Consider the following 22,408-nt stretch of genomic DNA (forward strand, 5'->3'; position numbering starts at 1 on the left):
ACCGCGGAGTCGACGGGGGAGCCTGCCTGCCGAGTGTGGACCAAGGTAAGTTCGAACTAAGGTACTTCGAACTTCAGCTACGTTATTCACGTAGCTGAAGTTCCGTACCTTAGTTCGAATTAGGGGGTTAGTGTAGACCTGGCCTCAGAATGTGAACAGATAACTAGAATAGGAATATTAACAATGTTACTCACAGGCAGGCTGCAACATTTCTGCCTCAGAGAATGAGATCAATTAACTAGCAGGCAGGCTGCAACATTTCTGCCTTGGGGAAAGAGCCTTCAACATGCATAAGAAAAAGAACTACTCCTCCACGCCTCCAGCAAGCTGCGTGAGAGTAAGTGAGAGGATCAGAGACTCTCTCGCTTGTTGGCAGGCATGCATGCCCAGGCCCTCTCCCCCTGCAATGATTTGCATCTCTGAGGGCTTGTTTAAACTACAAAATTAAGTTGACTTAATTAAATTGGAGGCTCAAGGTCAAATTAGATAAAGTCAATTGTGCGTGGCCACACCAGGCTCATTGTCTCAATGGATTGCATCCTCACTAGCAGTGCCTGCATCAATGCACAAAGCAGTGCATCGTGGGGAGTTATCCCAAAGTGCAACTTGCCGCAGTCTGTTTTGGGAAGTTTGTGTAATGCCTCATGGGACCAAGATGTTGTTGCAGGGGAGAATGGGAACATTGGGTCGGCATCCCATGATGCACTGTGCTCCTTCCCTCATATCAACAGCAAACAACCCAGGGTTTTTTTTCACGCCTTAAAACCGCCGCGTGTATGCCATAACTCCAGAAGCATGGAGCCTGCTCACTTGTGCACTCTTGCTGTGACCATCTCAACATCTAGTGCCTTCTCCTGCAGTATTTCCAGAGCTGAAGTAGGGTCCGCCACACAGAACAGTGATGTCTTGCAAGCCGCCCTGCTGCAAGCCATTGGGAAAAAAACAATCCACAGTTGCTGCTGGCAGTCACAGAGCAGCTGCACTCTGAGTACCATTTCTGGTCCTGTGAAACAAGCACTGACTGGTGGGACCGCATCGTTTTGCAGGTATGGGATGACGAGCAGGGGCTGCAGAACTTTCGAATGGAGAAGGCCACTTTTTGCAGAGCTTTCTCTTGCCCTCTGAGTGGCAATCGCTATTTGGAAGCTTGCAACACCAGACAGTTATTAGTCAGGGGGGAATCAATTTGGAGTAGGAAAATCAGGTGTGGAAGCTGCTGTGCTCTAAGTGTGCAGGGCTGTTAATCGACTTCTGCTACGAAGGGCAGTGAGTCTGGGAAATGTGCAAAACATAGTGGATGGTTTTGCCGCGATGGGGTTCCCTAATTGCAGTAGGGCGATAGATGGCATGCATATCCCCATCTTGGCACCAAACCCCCTTGCCAAAGAGTACATAAACTGAAAGGGATACTTTTCAATGGTGTTGCAAGTGCTGGTGAATCATGGGGCATTTCACTGACATCAACATAGGATGGTCAGGAAAGGTTCATGACACGTGCATCTTTAGGAACTTAGGTCTGTTCATAAAGCTGCAATCCAGGACTTTCTTTCCAGACTACAAAATGAACATTGACAATGTTGAGATGCCTGTAGTTATCCTGGGGGACGCAGCCTACCCCTTGTTCCCATGGCTCATGAAGCCATACACCAGCTGTCTGGACAGCCATAAGAAACGGTTCAACTATAGGCTCAGTAAGTGCAGAATGGTGATTGAATGTGCCTTTGGTCGTTTAAAAGAGTGCTGGAGAAGTTGGTTGGACTTTAGTGAAGACAGCATCTCCCCCCCCCCCCCCCCCCCCCCCCCCGGTTATAGCTGCCTGGTGTGTGCTCCATAACATTTGTGAAATAAAAGGGGGAAATTTTCCGCAGGGATGGGCAGTTGAGACAGATCATGTGGCAGTCATTTTTGAGCAGCCAGATACCAGGACAATAAGAAGAGCACAGCAAGGGCGCTGTGTATCTGCGAGGCTTTGAAAAGCTGTTTCAATAATGAGTCATAGTAATGTGAGCTGCTTGTCTGCATTGTGCTTTCCTAAACCTTCATCTGCCTTGTATCACTGTCCCTGTAAAGCCAGTCCCCTGCCCAAGCCCACTGCTTCTACTCAGTTAAGAATGTTTATTTCAGGGGTCGTCAACGTTTGGCACGCGGCTCGCCAGGGTAAGCACCCTAGCGGGCCGGGCCAGTTTATTTACCTGCTGACATGGCAGGTTCGGCCGATCGTGGCCCCAGTCGCCGCTAGGGTGACCAGACGTCGGGACTGTCCCGATATTTCCTTGTTTGTCCCGCGTCCCGACCGACATGCGGTCGTGACACTGGACAAACAAGGAAATGCCCCGGAGCCTAGAGCCCGGAAGTGCTCGCACCCCCCCCCCCCGCCCCGACTCCGCCCCCTCCTCCCCCGATTGGCTCCCTCCCCGAATCCCCGCCTCTTCCCCGGGCTCACCATTCCCCCTCCCTCCACAAGCGCTGGAGGGAGGCCCGGGAGACACAGAGGAAGCGCGGGGCCGGGGTGAGTAACAGTCCGGCCTGGCCCCGAGCAGGCAGGACTCAGTCGGGTGGTAGGGAGAGGAGGGGGGCGGCCCGCGGGGCCAGGCGGCGGCTGTTGTTGTCCCCCCGGGCAGCGGGACTCGGGAGCAGCCGCTGCTGCAGCTCCCACTGCCGCGGGGGGAGGAAGCGGCCATGGCGCTCGGCGGCTGCGGCGCCTCCGAACCCCCCGAGCCGGGGCCTGCTGCAGGGACCCAGCAGCGCGTACGCTGGGCCGCCGCGGGATAGCACCAGCTGGGCAGCAGCCCAGACGCTGGCCAGGGGCTGGGCGCAGCGTACGTGCTGCTGGGTCCCCGCAGCAGGTCCCGGCTCAGGGGGTTCGGGGGCGCCAGAGCTGCAGCCGCCGAGCGCCATGGCCGCTTCCTGCCCCGCGGCAGTGGGAGCTGCAGCAGCGGCTGCTCCCGTGTCCCGCTGCCTGGGGGGGGAGAACAGCCGCCGCCTGGCCCCGCGGGCCGCCCCCCTCCTCTCCCAACTACCCAACTGAGTCCTGCCTGCAAGGGACCAGGCCGGACTGTTACTCACCCCGGCCCGGCGCTTCCCCTGAGTCTCCCGGGCCTCCCTCCAGCGCTTGCGGAGGAAGGGTTGTTTTTTTTTTTTGGCCCCCCCCGCCCCCCCCCCGCGTCACCCCCCCCCTCCCCCCGCGTCCCAATATTTGTCTTGGGTGATCTGGTCACCCTAGTCGCCGCGGTTTGCCGTCCCAGGCCAATGGGGGCGGTGGGAAGCAGTGCGGGTGAGGGATGTGCTGGCCGCAGCTTCCCGCTGCCCCCACTGGCCCGGGATGGCAAACCGCAGCCAGTGGGGGCTGCAATCGGCCAAACCTGCCGCGTCAGCAGGTACATAAACTTACCCTGGCGAGCCGCGTGCCAAATGTTGCCGACCCCTGGTTTATTTTATTTAACAAAAGTAAAGAAGAACAGAAAAAAAAGGTAACCTTGGGGGAAAAGGGGTTGTAAAGTTGGAATGAGAGAAACATTTTCAGCTGTGTAACATAACGCATTCCAGACCATCAAAGGTCTATGAATGGGCCCCTTTTGTTCCTTGTACCCTCCCCCTGAGTTAAGTGAAAGGGATAATGGACTTTTCACCCATGCCTTATAGAACACTTGGGGGAGGGTGATCCTGCACCAGGCGATGCTGGCTGGCTGTCCACCAGGGTCTGCAGAGGTCTCCAGCTTCTGTTCCTGCAGTTCAACCAGATGCCTCAACATGTCTGCTTGGTCCCTCATAATTGGAAGCATCTCATCCTGCGCTGCACACTCTTGCTCATTGGAAGCTTTCCTGCTCTCCATGTCCATTTCTAACTTCTCAGATAGTGAAATCCTCCACGTTCTCAGCTCTGTCAGCTGTTGTGGAGGCGTTCATTATCTCAGTGAACATGTCCTCCCGCGTTCTCTTTCTCCTCCTTCTAATTAGCAAAAGTCTACCTTCAGGTGTTGATGACACGCCGAAGGACACATTTCCAGCTGTCAGTCATGGGGAAAAAATAAAGGAGCCATTGCATAGGAATAAAATGTTTCCATAGCAAAGCTGTTTTCATTTAAAAAAACAAAAAAAAACCCCACCTCTTTTTACACTAGATGCAAGCCATGACATAATCAGACTCCGTAACCATTCACTGTGCCATTTTGCTGCTCCAGCCATGGTGAGTAGCCCCTCATTTTCTCTTCTCCCCTCCCCCCCTCAGGTCATGGGTGACGGCACTTTAATGAAGTTTGTGGCAGGCTCATGTTGGCAGTAGAGGTAGGTAGTCGAACAATGGCCCTTTCCTATAGCACCATGAGAAGCTGTTTATGAACAGAGGTGGGGGGAAATGTTTTCACTCCCAAATGGCGGAATCTCTCATGTGAGGCCCCAGTCCCCTATCAGCCACTTTAAACTACTTGCTGACCCAGACCGAGCACAGTAAAGGCACATTAGTGGCCACGTTTGGCGATCCGGAATGTGGGTGGGGTGGGTCTACATGCCCCCTTTTTCTTTTATTCTTGTAAGAGCACTTTTAATGAGAACTTCCCCTGTTTCCCCTAGGCAACCCTATGTGATATCAGTCTCCTGAGGGTAACAGGCGGAAAGGAAGGAGATGCTGCAAGCATCCGGGTATAGACCCGGTCCTTATGCTGATATGCTGTGTACCGCAATGATGCCAGCAGAATTAATTCAGGAGTTGCAGGGAAGGTGTGTCCTACCATGGTGGAAGAAATAAGACTGCCCTGCCCAGAAACCTTCTGCAAAGGATTGCAGAGTACCTCCATTAAAGTTTCCTAGAGATATCCATGGAGGATTCCCGGGCTATCCCAGTCCACATAAACAGTCTTTTCCCGGGGGTTACCCTCTGCGTAGCTAGAGTGACCTCTTGTAAGCAGAGAACCACAGCACCTCGCCTTTTCTTCACAGTAAACATGCAATACCATCGAATGAGTGTGCCCACTAAAGTTCAACTGGACTTTGTAACTGTATATTCAGAGGTGCCTTCCCCGGCATCACGGTCGGCCACCGTGATGTCCTGTGACCCACAGAGCTCCAGGGTTAAAAATATTTCCTGGCTCTTGGAGAGAATGGATCCATCGCTCGCCTGTCTCCCATTCTCCTTCTCCTTTCCTCATCCACCATATCGTCCTCTTTGTTGTCCCTAGACTCACACATTTGTGAGGTGTCCACGTTGCTTGTGGAGGTGCTAGTAGGGTCACCCCTGAGAATCTCATGCAGCTCGTTGTAGAACCAGCATGTGTGGGGTTCAGCACCAGAACGACTGTTCGCCTCCCTTGCCTTGTGGTATGCTTGGTTTTTATTTTCACACAGCACTGCTGCGTGTCCCTCATGTAGCCCTTCTCCCCCATTCCATGAGCGATCTTTGCATAGATGTCAGTGTTTCTTCTGCTGGATCAGAGCTCTGCCTGCACAGACTCTTCTCCCCACACAACGATGAGATCCACCACCTCCTGTGCAGACCAGGCTGGAGCACGTTTGGGGCATGTAGTCTCCATGATCAGCTGTGCCCAAGTTAGCATGCTCCTGATGCTGATCAAACAGGAAATGGGAAATCAAAAATTCCTGGGGCTTTAGCAGGGAGGGGCTGTTTCCTGTGTACCTGGCTGCAGTGCAGCAGAGTTGAGAATGATCTCCAGAGCGGTCACAGATGAGCATTGTGGGACACCACCTGGAGGCCAATTAAGTCAAATTACACAATGCTGCGTCTGCACTACCTTGCAGTCAACCCATGAAAATCGAACTAAGTGCTCCGCCTCTCGCAGAGGTGGATTACAGAAGTCGACATTAGAGGCAACTTAGGTCGGTATAAAGGACCTGGTAGTGTAGACACCTATATTAACAGGTCGACTTAAGGCGGCCTCCTTCGACCTAACTTTTTAGTGTAGACCAGGCCTCAGGCTCTCCAGGCACGCTGGAACAGACGTGGTGCCAGGGAAGAGGCACGTCTCCCCCTGCAGGTTTATTTTGCATTTTTCTGCGTGGAGGGGCACAGAAATATGCAGACCGTATGAATTCTGTGCCCCCTGGAGAAAATCTTATGAGTAAACAACACCATCACCCTTTCAATCTAGCAAAAACACATTTGATTGTCATACTGCACCAGCTGAGCCTTGGTGCTGTCGAGATGGCTGGTGCATGTCTTCATGAGCCAGGGGAGTAAGGGGTAGGCTGCGTCTGCCAGGATCACTACTGGCATTTCAATAGCGCCACTGGTAATCTGCCAGTCAGGAAGAAAGCCCCTGCTTATAGCTTTCTGAAAAGTGCTGTGTTCTTAAAGCTGCAAGCGTCATGCACCTGCCCTAACCAGCAAACATTGTAATTGAAGTGGTGATCCACCAATGCTTTCATAACGGTAGAAAAGTAGCCCTGTCTGTTGATGTGCTCTGTGGCGAGGTGGTCTGATGCCAAAATAGGGATGTGTGCGCCGTCTATCACCCCACCAGAGTTTGGGAGCCAGCCCCATTGCTGCAAATCCATCCTCTATGGTCTGCACATTGCCAAGCCTTACATAGGAGGAGATGATTAATGGCCCTGCATGCTTGCATGACAATGGCCCCTATAGTGGATTTTCCAACTCCAAAATGATTTCCCAGTGACCGGGAGCAATCAGGTGTTGCAAGTTTCCACAGGGTGATTGACACTTGCCTCTCCAGTGTCAGTGCAACTCTCCTTCTGGTGGCCCTGGGCTGGAGGGCTGAGGCAATCTTTCCTCCACAAAAATCACCATGTTCCCTGCTGATTTTGTGGTTGGTTCTTGCAGCTCTGCAAATACAAGAGGATTGTGTGTCCTCTGCTTGCAACGCTCATGATAGTAGTGCAGAGCTGTGCAGGGTCCTTGCACCTGTCAGAGATGGTAGACAGTGAGGAAGGTCATGTGGATGCATGGGATTTTTAAAAAACGTGTGAAAATTATGGGATATAAATAACACTATGGGATGAGGAAAGTTGCATGATGGGAAATTGACCCCTTGCTCCTAATCATCCCTGCGTGACTTGGCAGTGCATGGTGGGGCAGAAACAAAACTTCCCAAAACAGTGTGCTGGATGGTGGCACGTTGCACACTGGGAGACCTACCCATAATGCACTGTACTGTGCATCGACACAAGCAGTCCTAGTGAGTACGCACAGCACTGACGCAGGGAGCCAAGTATGTACGTGCACAGGTGATATGCTAACTGCGACAACTTCATGCTGACATAACTTGTGGCAGCAAAAGTTAGTAGTGCAGACATGCCCGAAGATGCTGCTTGTGATGATAGGCTGCCATTAGCAGGCAGCAAGGTCACCTGAGAGGATTCATCACAGAAGTGGGCAAACAAATCCTTTCAACTATACCTGGAGAGCATGTGAAAGTGCTTTGGCCTTAATTTAAGCAATCCTTCACCACTTCGCTAGGAAACAGTCTCTCAAAATTTTGGGGCCAAGGTTAAGGGCTTATCTCAACAGCAAAATTATACTGGTATAAACTAAAGAGTGAATCTAAACCGATCTAGCTAAGCCAGTTATCATCCCTTCTGTGTGGACTCACCTAATTCTGGTATGAGTGGTCTCTTTCAGTGTAGTTGATACTGCTTAGAAAGGGAGTTAAGTTAAATTGGAAAAAAGCCACTTGTCAATTAGAATAAGAATGTCCACCCTGGATTTATACCCATATATCCAATATAATTAAATAATGTTACAACTAATAAAATTTTCCAGTGAGGACAAGCCCTGAGATTTTTCTTACTATGTGGCCCATTGTGCTGAGTTCAACAACATTATGGCCTACGCGTTTTTTTACAAACTTACTTCACACAAAGGTATTGGATACATTTTTTAAAAGCACCGGAATCACTTTTGAAAATGGGACTTAGGCTCCTAAATTACTCAGGTATTTTTAAAAATGTACTCGCTGTTCCTTAGCTTCATCAGGTCTAGGCCTGTATTTGTTTGTATGACAATAGTGCTTACGAGCAGTAGTCATGGACCAAGACCGTGCTGTGCTAGGTGCTGTACAAACACACAACGAGCTATTGAATCCCAATGGTTAAACCTCAGCTGCATTCCAGCCTCTTTCTTTGATGCAAGATATGTTTTTGGATGTTGACCTTGATTGGGTGTGGAGGACAGAGTTATAATCCTGCAGATTAGAAACTAGTTCCTCCCCTTCTCTGAATTTTGCTAGTTTAATTAATGAAGTGTTAGGGCAAATGTTGGAAACCCATGGCTCAGGGGCTGCAAGAACCTAATCTTATAGCAGGATTGCAGATCTCTACTCTGTGTAAATTACAACCAACCGGGAAAATTGATTTGCACTCTCCAGAGGACCACAGCTGTGCATATAAATTCATGGCTGATGCTTTTTGGTGCAGAGTGGAGCACAGTGCTTGTGACACCTGATTAGAACTCAGAATTTCTGTTTCCTGGGAAACTTAGAGGTATTGTTTTCACTCTGCATTGGAACAAAAGTGAGTATTTTTGGAATTCCTGGAAAACGTACAAAATTTATTTTTATATTTCGGGCATGTCCACAGTGTAGAGACGGCTACATTATGCACTGCTACTACTGACGTCATTAACTGGAAATTTTTTTATAAAAATCTAATAAATGAAGAAAAAACATTTAAAAAATCCAAAACAAAATTTTCCAAAATGAAGGTGGTGGTGGTTGTTGTTTTAAATATTTACCCTATCGGAAACTTCATCAAAATCAATATGACTTCACACAACTTCAGTTTAATTGAAAAAGCTTTTTCTGACAAAAAATTAAAATTTTCCGACCAGCTGTACTCCTGACTTAGTGAGAGCAAAGAGCATTGCAAAAACTGACCTGAACATTCAGAAAGCATCGACATGCCCCGATAGGTATTCGGAGATGTTTAGAGAGAGAGCAACTGCTGGCTAACACTCTGACCCAACCAACTCAAAGGAACAGTGAGAGAATGAAGCTAGAAAGGGAGCTAGTGGGGCCACTGTGGGAGTGAAAAATATGAGGAAGGAAGGTAGAGGTGGAGGGAGAGACCTACAGGTGGAAGAAAGGAAAAAGCTGAGGATGAATCATAACAATGGAAACGCATTGCTAGTATGCCTAATTCTAATTGTTTTTTATAAAAATGCCATAACATTACAGTAAGCACACATATATCTGGCTTTAGATATTGGGGTATAATAGCATGTGTATTTAAGTGTGGAGAGACCTGATTATACTGAGGCGCTTAGTGTTTCTAAGTAGGAAAGGGCAATAACCAGCTTTGGTTTTATGCTTTTACAGTGCTGATAGAGGTTTGTGTCTAAGAAATAGAAAGACTGGTGGCTTGTAGTGAGTTGATATTTTAACCTTTCTTGCTTCTGACAGATTACAGTGGGACAGAATTCTAGATAAACAGGTTGGCTTTTCTGTCCTAAAACATTTATTACATCATCTGGAGTTTACTGCATTTTAAGTGTGCGCAAAATATTCCAGTGGTATTCCCACCAGATCTCCCACCAACCACCCACTTGTTTCATTTACATTGCTAACATTCACCCTCCTGGCCAAGTCTAAAGATTGTCATTCATGGTCTTGTAATACATTAAATCATAACTGGGAGTGACATGGCAGGGGATGGAGTTTTGCACATGGGGACACTGCTCATTGTGATGACTTTGTGTATCAAACTGGCTTGGATATAGCTTGCGAACTATCAAATTCCTGACTCCAAATTTATTAGAACATAAAGAATGGTCTGACCCAGAATGGCCAATAGTCCATCTAGCCCAGTATCATGTCTTCCGACAGTGACCAATGCCAGCTGCTTCAGTGGGAATGAACAGAACAGGGCAATTGAGTGATCCATTTCCTGTTGTCCACTCCCAGCTTCTGACAGTCAGAGGTTTAGGAACACCCAGAGCATGGGGTTGCAGCTCTGACTATCTTGGCTAATAGCCTTTCATGGACCTATCCTCCATAAACTTATCTAGTTCTTTTTTGAACCCCTTTATAGTTTTGACTTTCACAGCATCCCCTGGCCAACAAGTTGACTATGTTTTGTGTGAAGCAGTACTTCTTTATGTTTGGTTTTTAAACCTGCTACCTGTTAATTTCATTGGGTGACTCGGGTTTGTGTGTCACAAAGGGGTAAATAACACTTCCTTATTCATTTTCTCAATGCCATTCATGATTTTATAGAACTCTATCATACCCCCCCTTAATTTTCTCTCTTCTAAGATGAACAGTTCCCAGTCTTTTTAATCTTTCCTTATATGGAAGCTGTTCCATACCCCTAATCGTTGTTGCCCTTCTCTGTACTTTTTCCAGTTGGAACATATATTTTTTTGAGATGGGGTGATCAGAACTGTACGCAGCATTCAAGATGTGGGCGTACCATGGATTTATAGTGGCATTATGAGAACTTGTCTTATTATCAATCGCTTTCTTAATGGTTCCTAACATTCTGTTAACTTTTTTGACTGCTTCTGAACATTGAATGGATGTGTTCAGAGAACTATCTACAATGACTTCAAGATCTCTCTTTTTGAATGGTAACAGCTAATTTAGACCCCATCATTTTATGTGTGTGGTTTGGATTATGTTTTCCAATGTGCATTACTTTGCGTTAATCAACACTGAATTTCATCTGCCATTCTGTTGCCTAGTCACCCAGTTTTGAGAGACCCCTTTGTAACTCCTTTGCAGTCAGCTTTGGACTTACAAAAATTACTCAAGATAGGTATCATCTGTAAACTTTGCCACTTCCCTGTTACCCATTTTTCCAGATCATTTATGAATGTTGAACAGATCCTTGGGGAACCCCACTATTTACTTCTCTCCACTGTGAAAATTGGCCATTTATTCCACCTTTTGTTTCCTATATCTTAACCAGTTACTGATCCATGAGACGAGCTTCCCTCTTAAGGAAAGTAAGCATTCATGGAATAAAAGCCTGTGGTGAGGGAGCTTGTCAAAGGCTTTGGGAAAGTCCCAGTATACTATATCTAAGGCTGCAATTTAGTCACGGAATCTGTGAGTTCCAAAGAGCTCTGTGACTTCAGTCAGTGTCGGCTGGGAGCTGCAGGGTCCCTGCCGCCTGCGGAGGCAGCAACCTGTGGGGTAGCCCCACAGCCCCCGGCCGACGTGGGTAGCAGGGGGGAGCTCCACAGCTCCCCAGCTGTTCCTAGCCACCAGGAGTGGCAAGGGGAACCCCTGCTGCTCACCGCCACCCCAGGCGGCGGGGGGGACCCGATGGTTGGGGCAGTCCCTGCTGCTCCCATGCAACGCAGGTGGCCATGGGGTATCCACCGAGCTCCCGGCCACTGCTGGTGACAAGAGTGACTCCCAACGCTCCCAGCCACTGCGGGTAGCATGGGGGATCCCTGTCACCGCAGGTGGCAAGAGAGACCCCCGGAGCTCCCAGCTGCTATGGGCGTCAGGGAGGACTCCAGCAGCTCCCAGCCATAGCAGAGGGCACCCGGAACTCCCAGCCCCCTTTCTCTCCCCCCCCCCCCCCCGGGCTACCCATTTTGTCATGGTTATTTTTATTAAAAGTCAAGGGCAAGTCACAGGCTTCCGTGAATTTTTCATTATTGCTCGTGACCTGTCGATGACTTTTACTAAAAATATCCGTAAAAAAGCCTTAACTACATCCACTGGATCACCCTTGTTCACATGTTATGTGACCAATGATGCTGGATTGTTAAATGTTACCTGAGTAATTCTTTTTTTCTCTCTCATGGTTCAGCTTCAGAAAAACAGCTGCAAGGTGGAAATAATAATATTGGGTATTTTGTATTATATGGGTAGATATTAGAAGTTGATGGGTATAGGATATTCTTTCCAAGACACAATTAATATTATCCAGGTGTTTGAATGACTCTGAAAACAGTAGCACCACTAAATCTTGTGTATGAAAGCTGCTCATACGATAGCTACTAGGTAGACTGTAAACATTTTCAGTTTATTCAGTGCAGACAGATGTAGATGAGGGAAATGGGTATAAGTGTCACTTATATAAACCTATTTAGGGCTGAATGGTTTCTTCTTGTGAAACCAGGGGATCAGCTTGTCCTTTTTGGTTTTCCTAATAATGAACAGGCTCTGGTAATCGGTCTGTTTTGGAGATTCATAGTTCTTTGCTGAGTTTAGTAAAATTACAAACTTTATGCTGGTAAGATTTAAGTTTATAGGCTTAGTGACTAGTCTCTAATTCTAAAATATGCTGCCAACATGTGTCTTTCTTTCAAGAAATTCAATTGCTTGAATTATTGTTAAAATGCCTGTATGGAATAGGCTATAAAAACAATGTCTGCAGGGAATGGCTGGCCCATGCGGGTAAACCTTGAAGAAACTTTTATATGGAATTCTTATTCGAGTAGACGACTCTTCTCGCCTCTTCCTATTTCCATCATAAAAATATCTCACCACAGCCTCAGTCCTGTCATCTTCTCCATAGGAATGAATTCTTGTGCCCAGGCAGACCCTAATGACTTAGAAATGGGACTCTGGTTGTAAGGATCTTCCTATAAAGATCAAGTGGCAGGACTGGATCCCCTATTTCCTCTGTGCTGTACAAGACAAATGAACAGGGCTTTATAATCCACTGCCATGATTACTTGTAGTTTTCTTTTAAGACTAATTACAGAAAAATGTTGAACTTTGGCTGGCCCTAGTACCTAGTCACTGGGATAAACTGCAGGGACAGCTGGTTTCTATGCTGGGCACTCTTTATTCTCGTTGGCAATTATATCCGTCATGACAATGAGCAAGTTCATGCCAACTGAAATCAGGCACATGAGTGAGATTCTGCTTTGCCTGTGCAGAGGAAATGGCCTGAGAAATTGTTTCATGTCCTAGTAAACGTATCTGCATACCCTAGAATTCACTGAAGTTCTCCTGAGTCTTGGTATCGGTGCTTTCAAAGCCAGGGGCAGAGACACCCACTAACCAGTCAGATAGAGGGGCAATGCTGTAGTGAGAAGCGCATCTCCCCTTCGTCCCTCCCCCACCCCAGCCCGCTGTCGAGAGAGGTGCTGGGATTTCTACCAGAGTGCTCTCCAGGAACCTTGCTTGAGGCTGTATTAGCTTTTGCCTAGTATAGCACTTCCTCTTTTGAAAGCTGAACAGCCCCCACCATGGGTTTGTATCTATCCAGCTGGTAGCCCTTGAACAGTCTCTGTCCCACACTGGATAATGCTGGCCTAGGAGGTGTTTGATAGATTTATAACCCTCTTCTGGATAGTCGGAAAGAAGAGCAACCACTTCCTTCCTCATTTCCCTATCTCCAGCGTTGTCCTGCCTGTTGAGGACAGAAGTTTCTGCTACTCCCATGCCAGCCTGCTTGGTGCTACTTCTCTATTTCCCTAAGCTTTTTATTTCACAGTGGCCTTCCTTCCTCAGGAATACTCCCAGTGATTGCCTCTATACATAGTTTTCTTGAGCAACAGCAAAGTGACACTGATATTGTCAGAGTCCCTCCTGTCCAATGGGGTCTGAAGAGCAGCAGTGAAAACTAGGGTCTTGTTAGCTTTCCTGAGCAGCAGCAGAGCCACTGCAATTAACTTGTATTTATGTACAGAATCAGGAAAAGGGCACCACATCAGTTTGTGTTTGGCAGGCTACCTCTGTAATGGATCAGGGCTGGGAAATGAATATAAAACAACAAAACAAAGCTCTGCAGACACTAGACGGCTTACAATTCACTTCTCGCAATTGGCAATTGAACTTTTCAAGGCCTGCTTGATGAGTCCAAAAAAAAGTTGTATTAACTGTAATAGATGGATCTTACTAATGAAAAGAACTATAAATCTCTGTGCTGGCATGTGCAAAATGTTTCTCTTATAACCTGCTATGGTGAATTAAGCTTCCAATTGTAGCTCTGTTGTTCAATATTAAGCATGATGCAATTTCTTAAACTGAAATTATACAAAACATTATTTTGACAGATCTCTGTAGATGTGAGGAGGCACAAAAGGGACAGTTTATTCTTTCGAAGTTGCTGGAACTGCTTGCAGTAAGAAATAAAAGCTGTGCGTCAATCAAGAAAACTATTTCAATTGTTCAGAACATGCTGCTAAACTAACCTTTGCAGCTACATTTGTAGACGTACCATGGGATGCATCAAGTCCAAGAACGCTTTTCCAGGCTCAAACACTATCCTGGATGAGAGGAGCAGGGAAGGTGGTGAAGGATGCAATGGGGAGAAATCTTCACTGATTACAGTGAAGCTGGATGAGAGAGGCTCATCAAGTACCATAGTGCTGGATTATGCGCACCGGCTCTCTTATGAAATTCTTGATCAGGCTGTGAAACAATGGGCAGTGACTGAAAGCAAATATAGTGACATTCCTTTCATCGAAAGTGATGTGCCCTGAATTCTGAGGATTATCTTCTCAATAAGCCTCCATCTGTCTGTTAAACAATTCACGTTTGGTGCTATTGCAAATAAATAAGTTCAAGAAGAAGCAGCTGTGATTTAAGCATAATTCCAACTTCAGTACTGTGTCTGGAAGGTCAGGGGAGCATAAAATCTCCTTTTATTCACAAGCAACTGGACCACAGCAGAATCCATTTATCCAACGTCAGTTGTGATCCACTGTAGGTTGAGTGTGTTCTGTCTGCTTTGTATGTGCTGAGTCTGGTCATAATGAATGTCAGGAAAATGGATGTGCAAAACTGCTGCAACTGTAATCACCACCCAATGGTCGCAGCAACATCAGCACCAAAGATCCTTAAGGATAAGGTACAAACTGTCTTTCTTTAATGTGCTGCATAAAAGCTGTTGTAACAATAGATTACTTTACAAATGTGTAAGCCTTGCATCTGCCTATGATCTTACGTGAGAAATTGCACGTATGATAAAATGCTCTAACTTCTGTTAAATGGGAATCAGGATTATAGAGCTATAGCATAATAATTGGAATGGGTTCCGTCAGAAATTTACCTTTGATCTTTTAGGATGACCTGACTAAATGTGTGAACTGCTAATTGACTGTTAAGCCAAGGCAATGTGCTTTGTAATAGTGAAAAGTAGCAAACCAACCGTATGGATTATGCTGCCATTAAATCTGCCCTTCTTAATCACATCAATAGGAAACGCATTAAAGGCACTGATAACCTAATTATCCTGATGAACCATTTAACTGATGCCTTGGCATCTGCAAACTAGGTGAAGGGTATTGACTAATCCCTAAAAGCATAAATTAAGGTTGTTAACAATAACATTCATTGCTGTAGCAATCAGTTACACATGATTACTATACTCAGACCAAAGATATTTAGTTTAGCCAGGAAGGTGAGGGAAAATTAAATAAGCCCCTGAAGGTTCATTTTATTAATCAGTATAACTGTGAATGGCTGAGAACATCTCATCTAAATATGATGCTGCCTTATACTGAAATACCACTGACAGGATGCCATTTGGGGCAGAAGGCCTTTCTCATGCTACTGTGAGGGGCCATCTCCTTTATCTGTTAGTTGAATTGTGAGTCTGACTAAATGATGATTAAATGCCCTGGGTCCAAACCGTATTAGAGCCGAAGGGCTAAAGCATTAAGGGAACATATTTTTTTAAACTAGTCTAGACAATGTGCCCTTGTTCAACAGGATTTGTAGGCTGGCCCATCCAAACCACAGCTGGGATCTTGTAGGTTAAGCAGGAGGTGCAATGATGGATTTTGAGGACGGGCATTTGCAATATGTTACCTAAAGCCAATGAGCATAGTTTTGCACTCAAACACAATATTCAGCTGCATGCCTTTTAGGAGCGTGGGTTCTTTGCATTTGTTTCCTCCTTCATCAAAATCCATTGTCAGTAATAAAAATGCCCAGATAAGGCAGTCAATAAAGTAGGTGCATATTTCCATTCATTCCACTGTAATTTAACAGGCAAATAATGGGTTTGCAATTTTTAAAATAAAAAACAGCTTTTCCAGGCAAGTTAAAGGCATTTGTGAAAATTTATTAAATGATACAAAAAATGATAGTTTGAGTAATGTTTTTGGGAATTCATCTCTTGCTGCTGCTACGATTGAGCTACTATCTGTCCATGTAGAAGAGAGAGAAAATACGGATGTTTATGAAGCTGAAGCAAATTGAAAAAGGAGACACAAGTTATTTTGGGTTAGTGTTTACAGGTAAATGACAATTTACCAGGAGTAAATTTCATAAATGAAGAGTAGTTTCCAATACCGCTGCCCAAGACTGACTTGAAATACAGGTCTCTTATTCACACTGAAGTTAATTCCATAGATCTCACTCTGCTGCTATTTAGAATATTTTCCCAAGCCCTTGAAGAAAAGGAAAAACAATTTGGATCCAGTCTATTGAATACTGTCGTCTTCTCTATATCTGTATTTTCAAATGGGCCATTGTGTTAATAGACAAAGCCTGTGATACACCATGTCCAATCTAAATCCCATCACTATAACTGAATCTCCCGGAAGTTACACTGAGTATAGTACATTCAGTCATGCTCTACAGGTACCCTCATTAAAAAAGATGATTCCAAACATGAAGTGAATTTAAAAAAGAAATGGAATAATCAGCCAGAAAAAAATGAATCCTGCCTTAATTTACTGTTTGATTAATCAGTCTAAAAAGGGAATCTCTTCCTATATAAGAAAGAGAAAAGGTAGGAAAACAAATCTTTCCCTCACCTAGCATCAGCTCACGTGTGGTACGGTACAGCAGGAAAATATAATTTGTCCCATTGCTGACAGTGATTTTTTTTTTGTTTTTAAATCACTATCAACTGAACTGCATAGACATTGCTTCTGTGCATCTGCTATTCAAATGACATTTCCCCATGATTTATTTTAAAATACACTTAGCTGTAATCTGAAATTAACAGCACTACAGTTTAAGGAGTAGGAGGCTGGATTTCATATTACACTTCAAATCCAATTCAGGATGACTAGATGAAGCTTGTGTTGTAGTAAAAGCTTATTCCTATGTCAAAAAAACCTCTTAACACCATTAGTCGCATGTTAAGCATTGGTTAGGAAATGCCAAGGAATGAGCTACATTAAACTGAATTCCAATTGCAGTCCTGGTCCCTTTTTTGCAGAGATGTTGGCAATAAAGTGTCAGTTTAACGAAGTTTGGGGAAAGGCTGCCTACAGCTCTCTAGTTAAGTGCATTCTTTTCATTTCCTGCTCAAGTAGCTGCACTAGTTGTTACTAAAATGCTCTAGTTAATGGCCTCATTTACAAATTAGTATATACGAGTTATTTCTCTTCTTCCAGTGCCCCCTACTGCTCTTTGTGTGCAGACAAGGGGGAAGGAGGCTTTTTTTCTAGGAGCCTGACTGCTCTCTATAAGTTGTAGAGAGAGAGTTCCAGGCACTTGAATGCTCAGCTGTTTTACTGGGCTTCTTAGTCAATAAGCTTATCTATAAAAGCAGATAAATTATGTCTACACCCATAATTGGAAAGGCCAAATGGCTTAAGGAGTGAGGTGATGGAAGGAGTAGCTCATGGGCTATTCTGACTCCACCCAGTTGGGTCCACCTGATTCTTGGTGACTGTGAACAGGCTTCATTCAGTGAGAGAGGGTTTTCTTGTTTTGTTTTTTAAAGGCTGGGAGATGAGGCACCAGTAGGCACAACAGAGCAAGTTGACAATGCACTCCCACTGCTGAAGTCACTGCTAAAAGGGAGCAGGGAAGGAGGAAGGAAGGGTGGGCAAGAGGAACAGACTGCCTCCTTCCTTTTCTGTATTGGCTGGAGGGTCTGGCATTTCCCAGCGCTGGGATAGTAGATACACAGCTTGAAAGCAGCTTCTCTGCCAGGAGCGTGGTTTTGTTTTGTTTATGGCTGAATTGCACCTTTCCCTGCACAAGACACCCGGGCATTAGACTTGTAGCTGAATCACAGCTCCCACAACCATCCATCAGAAAGCATGTTAAATGCACAAGAATCAAAGGAGAAAATTACCCAGCTGAAGGTAAACAGTGTATGCCAGACAGAGCTAGCGGAATACTTAGCATCTGTAAAGTTATGAACTCTACACTCTACCTACAAATACCACCTACAATAGGCCCCCTACTAAAATTGTCTCCTACTGCTAATTCTTTCCATATCTGAATCTCCTACCTGTGACTTCCAAACCTGTTCTCCTCTCCTACTTCCTGACAATTCACAGCGCTCTCAAACAACCCAGAATGCTACTCTAGCAGTGTCTGACAGGAACAACGCTTTCTAAGACATTAGCACTTCAGGCAAGCACAGAGCGGATGGAAAATAGGCTCAGGAGCTCTAGGGACAGCCGTGTACATAGCTGCATAGCAGGAAAACAATTTCTGACTTTTTAGCCATTTAAGTTTTGTAGGACACTGACCTTTGCAAATGATGCCTGTATCCTTAAGACCATAGGACAGTATTCTACAGTAACCTCCCAGAACTTTGCAGGATTTCTGGTAAGGATATTGCTACTGTCCTTCACAATAAAGATAAAGACCTTTACCTAACTGATATGCTCAATGAAATTACACAGTAGCCACTCAATAGTAGTTTGATTTTAATGGTAATATAATTTTTATGATAGAGCTGCAACAGTGGCTCTACAACAAAAGTTGCAACTAGTTTTTTCCTTTGAGATTGTATATTGAAGGACTTGCATGACAGGCACACATGTTTTGGAAAAACATTTACGGATTCTTTTTCATTAGTTATACTATACGGTATGCAATGTTCGTGCAACTGCCCACAAAACAGTGACAATTGTATCTCGCTAATGCATGTTATCTGCCTTGCTTGATGCTCTACTTTTGGTTCAAAAACTAACTACAGCACAACTTTGTAAAACTGACATTTCAGCAGCATGACAGAGCTGGATCCAAACTCTAGTATTACCATATATTTTTACAATATTTTTGTGATAACACTTTCTTAACTGAATAAAATTAAGTTGTAATTAATTGCTTGTAAGGTTTTTATTTGATTAAAATACGCATTACATCCCGTTCTGAGTATATTAATTTATACATATAAAATCTTGCAATGCCAGCAGTGTGCTATGTACTTTGCAGAGACGGCATGATTCCTGCCGCAAGGAGCTCAAAATCTTGGCCTCGTTCCTTCAGAGCTTATAATCATTTAAAGTTTTGGTGGTTCTTTTTTTGAAAATTTTACCATTAATAACAAAATGTATCTCATTACTCTAGCTGGCAGCTGGACTGAAATTTTACCACCGCACTTTAAAGGCAAGGCCACTGAGTAGAGGAGCTATTAGTGAATAGTCAAGACACCAGTGCTTTTCTGTCTCTCTCCCTTAATTATCTGCACCAAGAGATTACAGGTCAACTAGCTGCCTAAATTATGTAGTGTGTAGGGCTAATTGCTGCACACCTTCGAGCACCTTGTAAACAATTCTGCGGTCTCTTTCTGCTTTGTCATTCTATTTTATTTTGGCAGTGCCAATTACTGAACACATTTGTTTGAATAAAAGCTCTTCCCCTTTCAGCTCATTTTCCTCCTCTTGACTAGAGTCTTCAGAGACGTCAAAAACTTACATTTGTGATGACCTTGTCTATTGCCATAGAAATAACTGGAAAAAGAGTTGCTGAAGTTTACCCTGTCAACTATAAAAAGCACAGTCTCCATTTGAACAAACAGAACAGAGATCAGTGGCCATGTACGACATATAGAATTGTGGAAATGCTAATTGTACGTAATAAGGATATAATTACATCCATTGGCTCTGGTTACATTATGGAACTTCAGGGCATTATTTACATCAGCGGAAGCCTGAGATGGAACAGCAGTCTTTAATGCACATTTGAGGAGGGTTTTTTATTATATGGTTTAAAAAAAGTTTCCTGGTCCTCCTTCCCCCTTCCTTCGCCTCTGCTCCCATTTTCTATTATCAAGTTGGAATAGTCACTGATGGGGGCTTTCTAATCAAGCTCTTAAATCTGGGAAACTTAATGAACTGCAGTTTCACTTTTTGTTAAGAAAGTGAAAATTACACACTAGCTCTGGAGCATGAATGTTGCAGCCAGACAGCAGTTTTCAGTCATTTTTAATGTTTTGGTTAAAGTCTTTCCAATTTTTACCTTTGGCTTTTTTCTAGCTACTGTTGCGGACAACAAGTGCACTAGCCACTGGGCCTGGCAGCAGACTTGGTTTTCCTACCACTTAGTATCATTTCCTTTGCATTCAGCCCCAGGAACTGGGCTAAGCAGGGAGAACTCACTAGAACCCTGTATGTGGAACAGGAGCAGAACCACTCTGCAGCGGATACTTCACTCTAAGGACTGGAATAGGCTTCTAATACACCCCACATCCACTAGTTGAGGGAATGGACTAGGTCAGTGGTTTTCAACCTGTGGTTCATGACCCCAGGGGGTCTGTAGGCGATGCCTAAGATTTCCAAAGGAGTCCACACCTCCATTTGAAATTTTTTAGGGGTCAGCAAATGAAAAAAGGTTGAAAACCACTGGACTTGAGGATCCTTGAGGCAATGTATTCTCTAGTCCCTCTACTCACATAATCTAAGCAGCACCACTTAGGGGTGTGCACCCCTTCCATAGCCTCCACAAATCCTGCCCTTGTCCCCGTGCAGTAGATCTTCCTTGTTAGGCTGCATGTGGCCCTTATCCACCTGTGATGTAGAGACAGAATTATCACTTATTGGTCAGTACAGCTAAATTGCAGTCATGCATTGTCAAGATCATCCGTGCATGACTGAAGTCAACAGAGCTGCAGCTGCTGACACAGTGAATTTGGCCCTCAATGTTCACCACACTTTGAGGCAATTATTCCACCACTGAATTCAACTGTCGTCACAAAACCAGGGAAAGTTCACTAGTGATTTATCAAGTCAAGGTAAATGCCTTGTTATGCAGGGTATCTTTATAGAGATTAAACTGTAAAAATAACCTAAAGTGTGGTAAATTGCAATTGTATTAAAAATACAGTTAAATCTGGTCAGCTCTGTAAAATATTATTCATACGCTAGGTTGGCTGACAATTTCATCTGTAAAACTGGAGTTCCATTCCAGACAACGAAGCTATATCAAATACTAGGTCATAATACTGACCTGATGCTAAATCAGTAGCATAGGAACTTCTTGTTGTCAATCCAGTAAGTTATTAGAATAGTCTGTTTACTTTGGTATTATTGAAAATACTGCCCACTACCAAGCACACTCACATACATGGCATTTTCATCTCTAGCTCTGAGTGCTTCATGAAGTTAAACATTTTTATCTACACTTTATAAAGGAGAAACTGAGGCACAGAACCAATTTAGTGGATCAGTGGTAGACGCTGGAATACCCAGATCTCCTGCCTCCCAGTCCAATACACTATTCACTGAAACAGGCTGCCTCCTCAGCATCGCCCCACTAAACTAACAGATGTCTCCAAAAATCAAATAGTCTTTATTACATAATAGCAATTAGTAAAAAGCTTTTCTTCAAGTAGTTTATTCCCCTGATTCAATTTTCTCCTTATGGTACTACAGACACAGTAAAAACTACAGACTATGCATCTCAAGCAGATTAGACCCAAAAGTGTTACCATACCTCCTTCATCAAAGTCTCTGCAACATTATTAATTTTTGTATCCTAGAATTATACAGAGGAATACACCCTTGATAGGCTTGTACACCATCATTATAATTTGAGATCGCTGTTTCCCAATGACTTAAAGCAATTGTCCACAAATTCATCTGTTACTTCTTCTAAGGTAGCCGGCTTCCATTTTGGGACTTGGTCTTTGTCAATCAGCACTATCAGGTAAAGCAGAAAGAGGTGAAGTTATTATCGAATTTTCTCAATCAAGAGGGCTTCAGATCACATCAAGAGAGTAGATTATACAGTTGCTATATTTAGTATATATCAGGAGTAAAATCAATATGCAGTACAGTGTATTTAGCTTAAGTAACCGCTTGACTTTTTAACCTTTTAGGAATGTTCACCGAACAAAGTCACACCCTTGAGTTGCATGACACTGGCAATATTTTATTGCTCCAGAAATCCCCATAACAACCCCATCCAATATAGCTTTCACAAACTATGCTGATCGATACTATTATCACGCAAGTCTCCAACCATTCGTTTATTGTAGACTTGCTGCTCAATCCGACCATATATAGCCCATCTCCTGGAGATTGGATGGAATTATAGGGCTCTATGTAGGATGCTTTCATTAAAAAATAATTATTAAATCCTCATGCAGCATCTCACTCTTGAAGACTAGAGGGTAGACACTTAAATTCCTACGGGAATGTCATATAAACTAATATAATAATAATGGGGAAAACAATATGGCAGGATTTTCATAGGAAAATCAACAGTAAAGTTATATATAGCTATTAATAAAGAGATATAGAAGAGATATAATTTATCTGAAGAATTACCATTGCAATATGTATATTCTGCACAATACTGGAATATATCCCCAATGCTGTATATAAAAATCA

The 22,408-nt window shown here is 44.4% G+C and overlaps 1 protein-coding gene and 1 long non-coding RNA gene across 2 annotated transcripts in view; one reads left to right on the forward strand and one right to left on the reverse strand.

Annotated features, from left to right (window-relative positions):
* LOC112058748 (uncharacterized) overlaps window positions 1-22,408 on the forward strand; it is a 138,522-nt gene that overhangs the window by 48,857 nt on the left and 67,257 nt on the right. Inside the window, exon 6 of the long non-coding RNA XR_006172674.2 lies at window positions 13,928-22,408. This exon is cut by the window's right edge and continues 14,974 nt beyond it. This is a non-coding gene — a long non-coding RNA (uncharacterized LOC112058748). The remainder of the gene's footprint in view (window positions 1-13,927) is intronic.
* The window catches only part of HIBCH (3-hydroxyisobutyryl-CoA hydrolase), a 93,409-nt gene continuing 88,055 nt past the window's right edge, over window positions 17,055-22,408 (reverse strand). The window contains exon 14 of the mRNA XM_065560868.1: window positions 17,055-21,715. Coding sequence (XP_065416940.1) covers window positions 21,600-21,715 — 116 coding nt within the window. The 3' untranslated portion in view covers window positions 17,055-21,599. The remainder of the gene's footprint in view (window positions 21,716-22,408) is intronic.

This window comes from Chrysemys picta, chromosome 11 (assembly GCF_011386835.1).
Source record: "Chrysemys picta bellii isolate R12L10 chromosome 11, ASM1138683v2, whole genome shotgun sequence".
Classification (NCBI taxonomy): domain Eukaryota; kingdom Metazoa; phylum Chordata; order Testudines; family Emydidae; genus Chrysemys; species Chrysemys picta.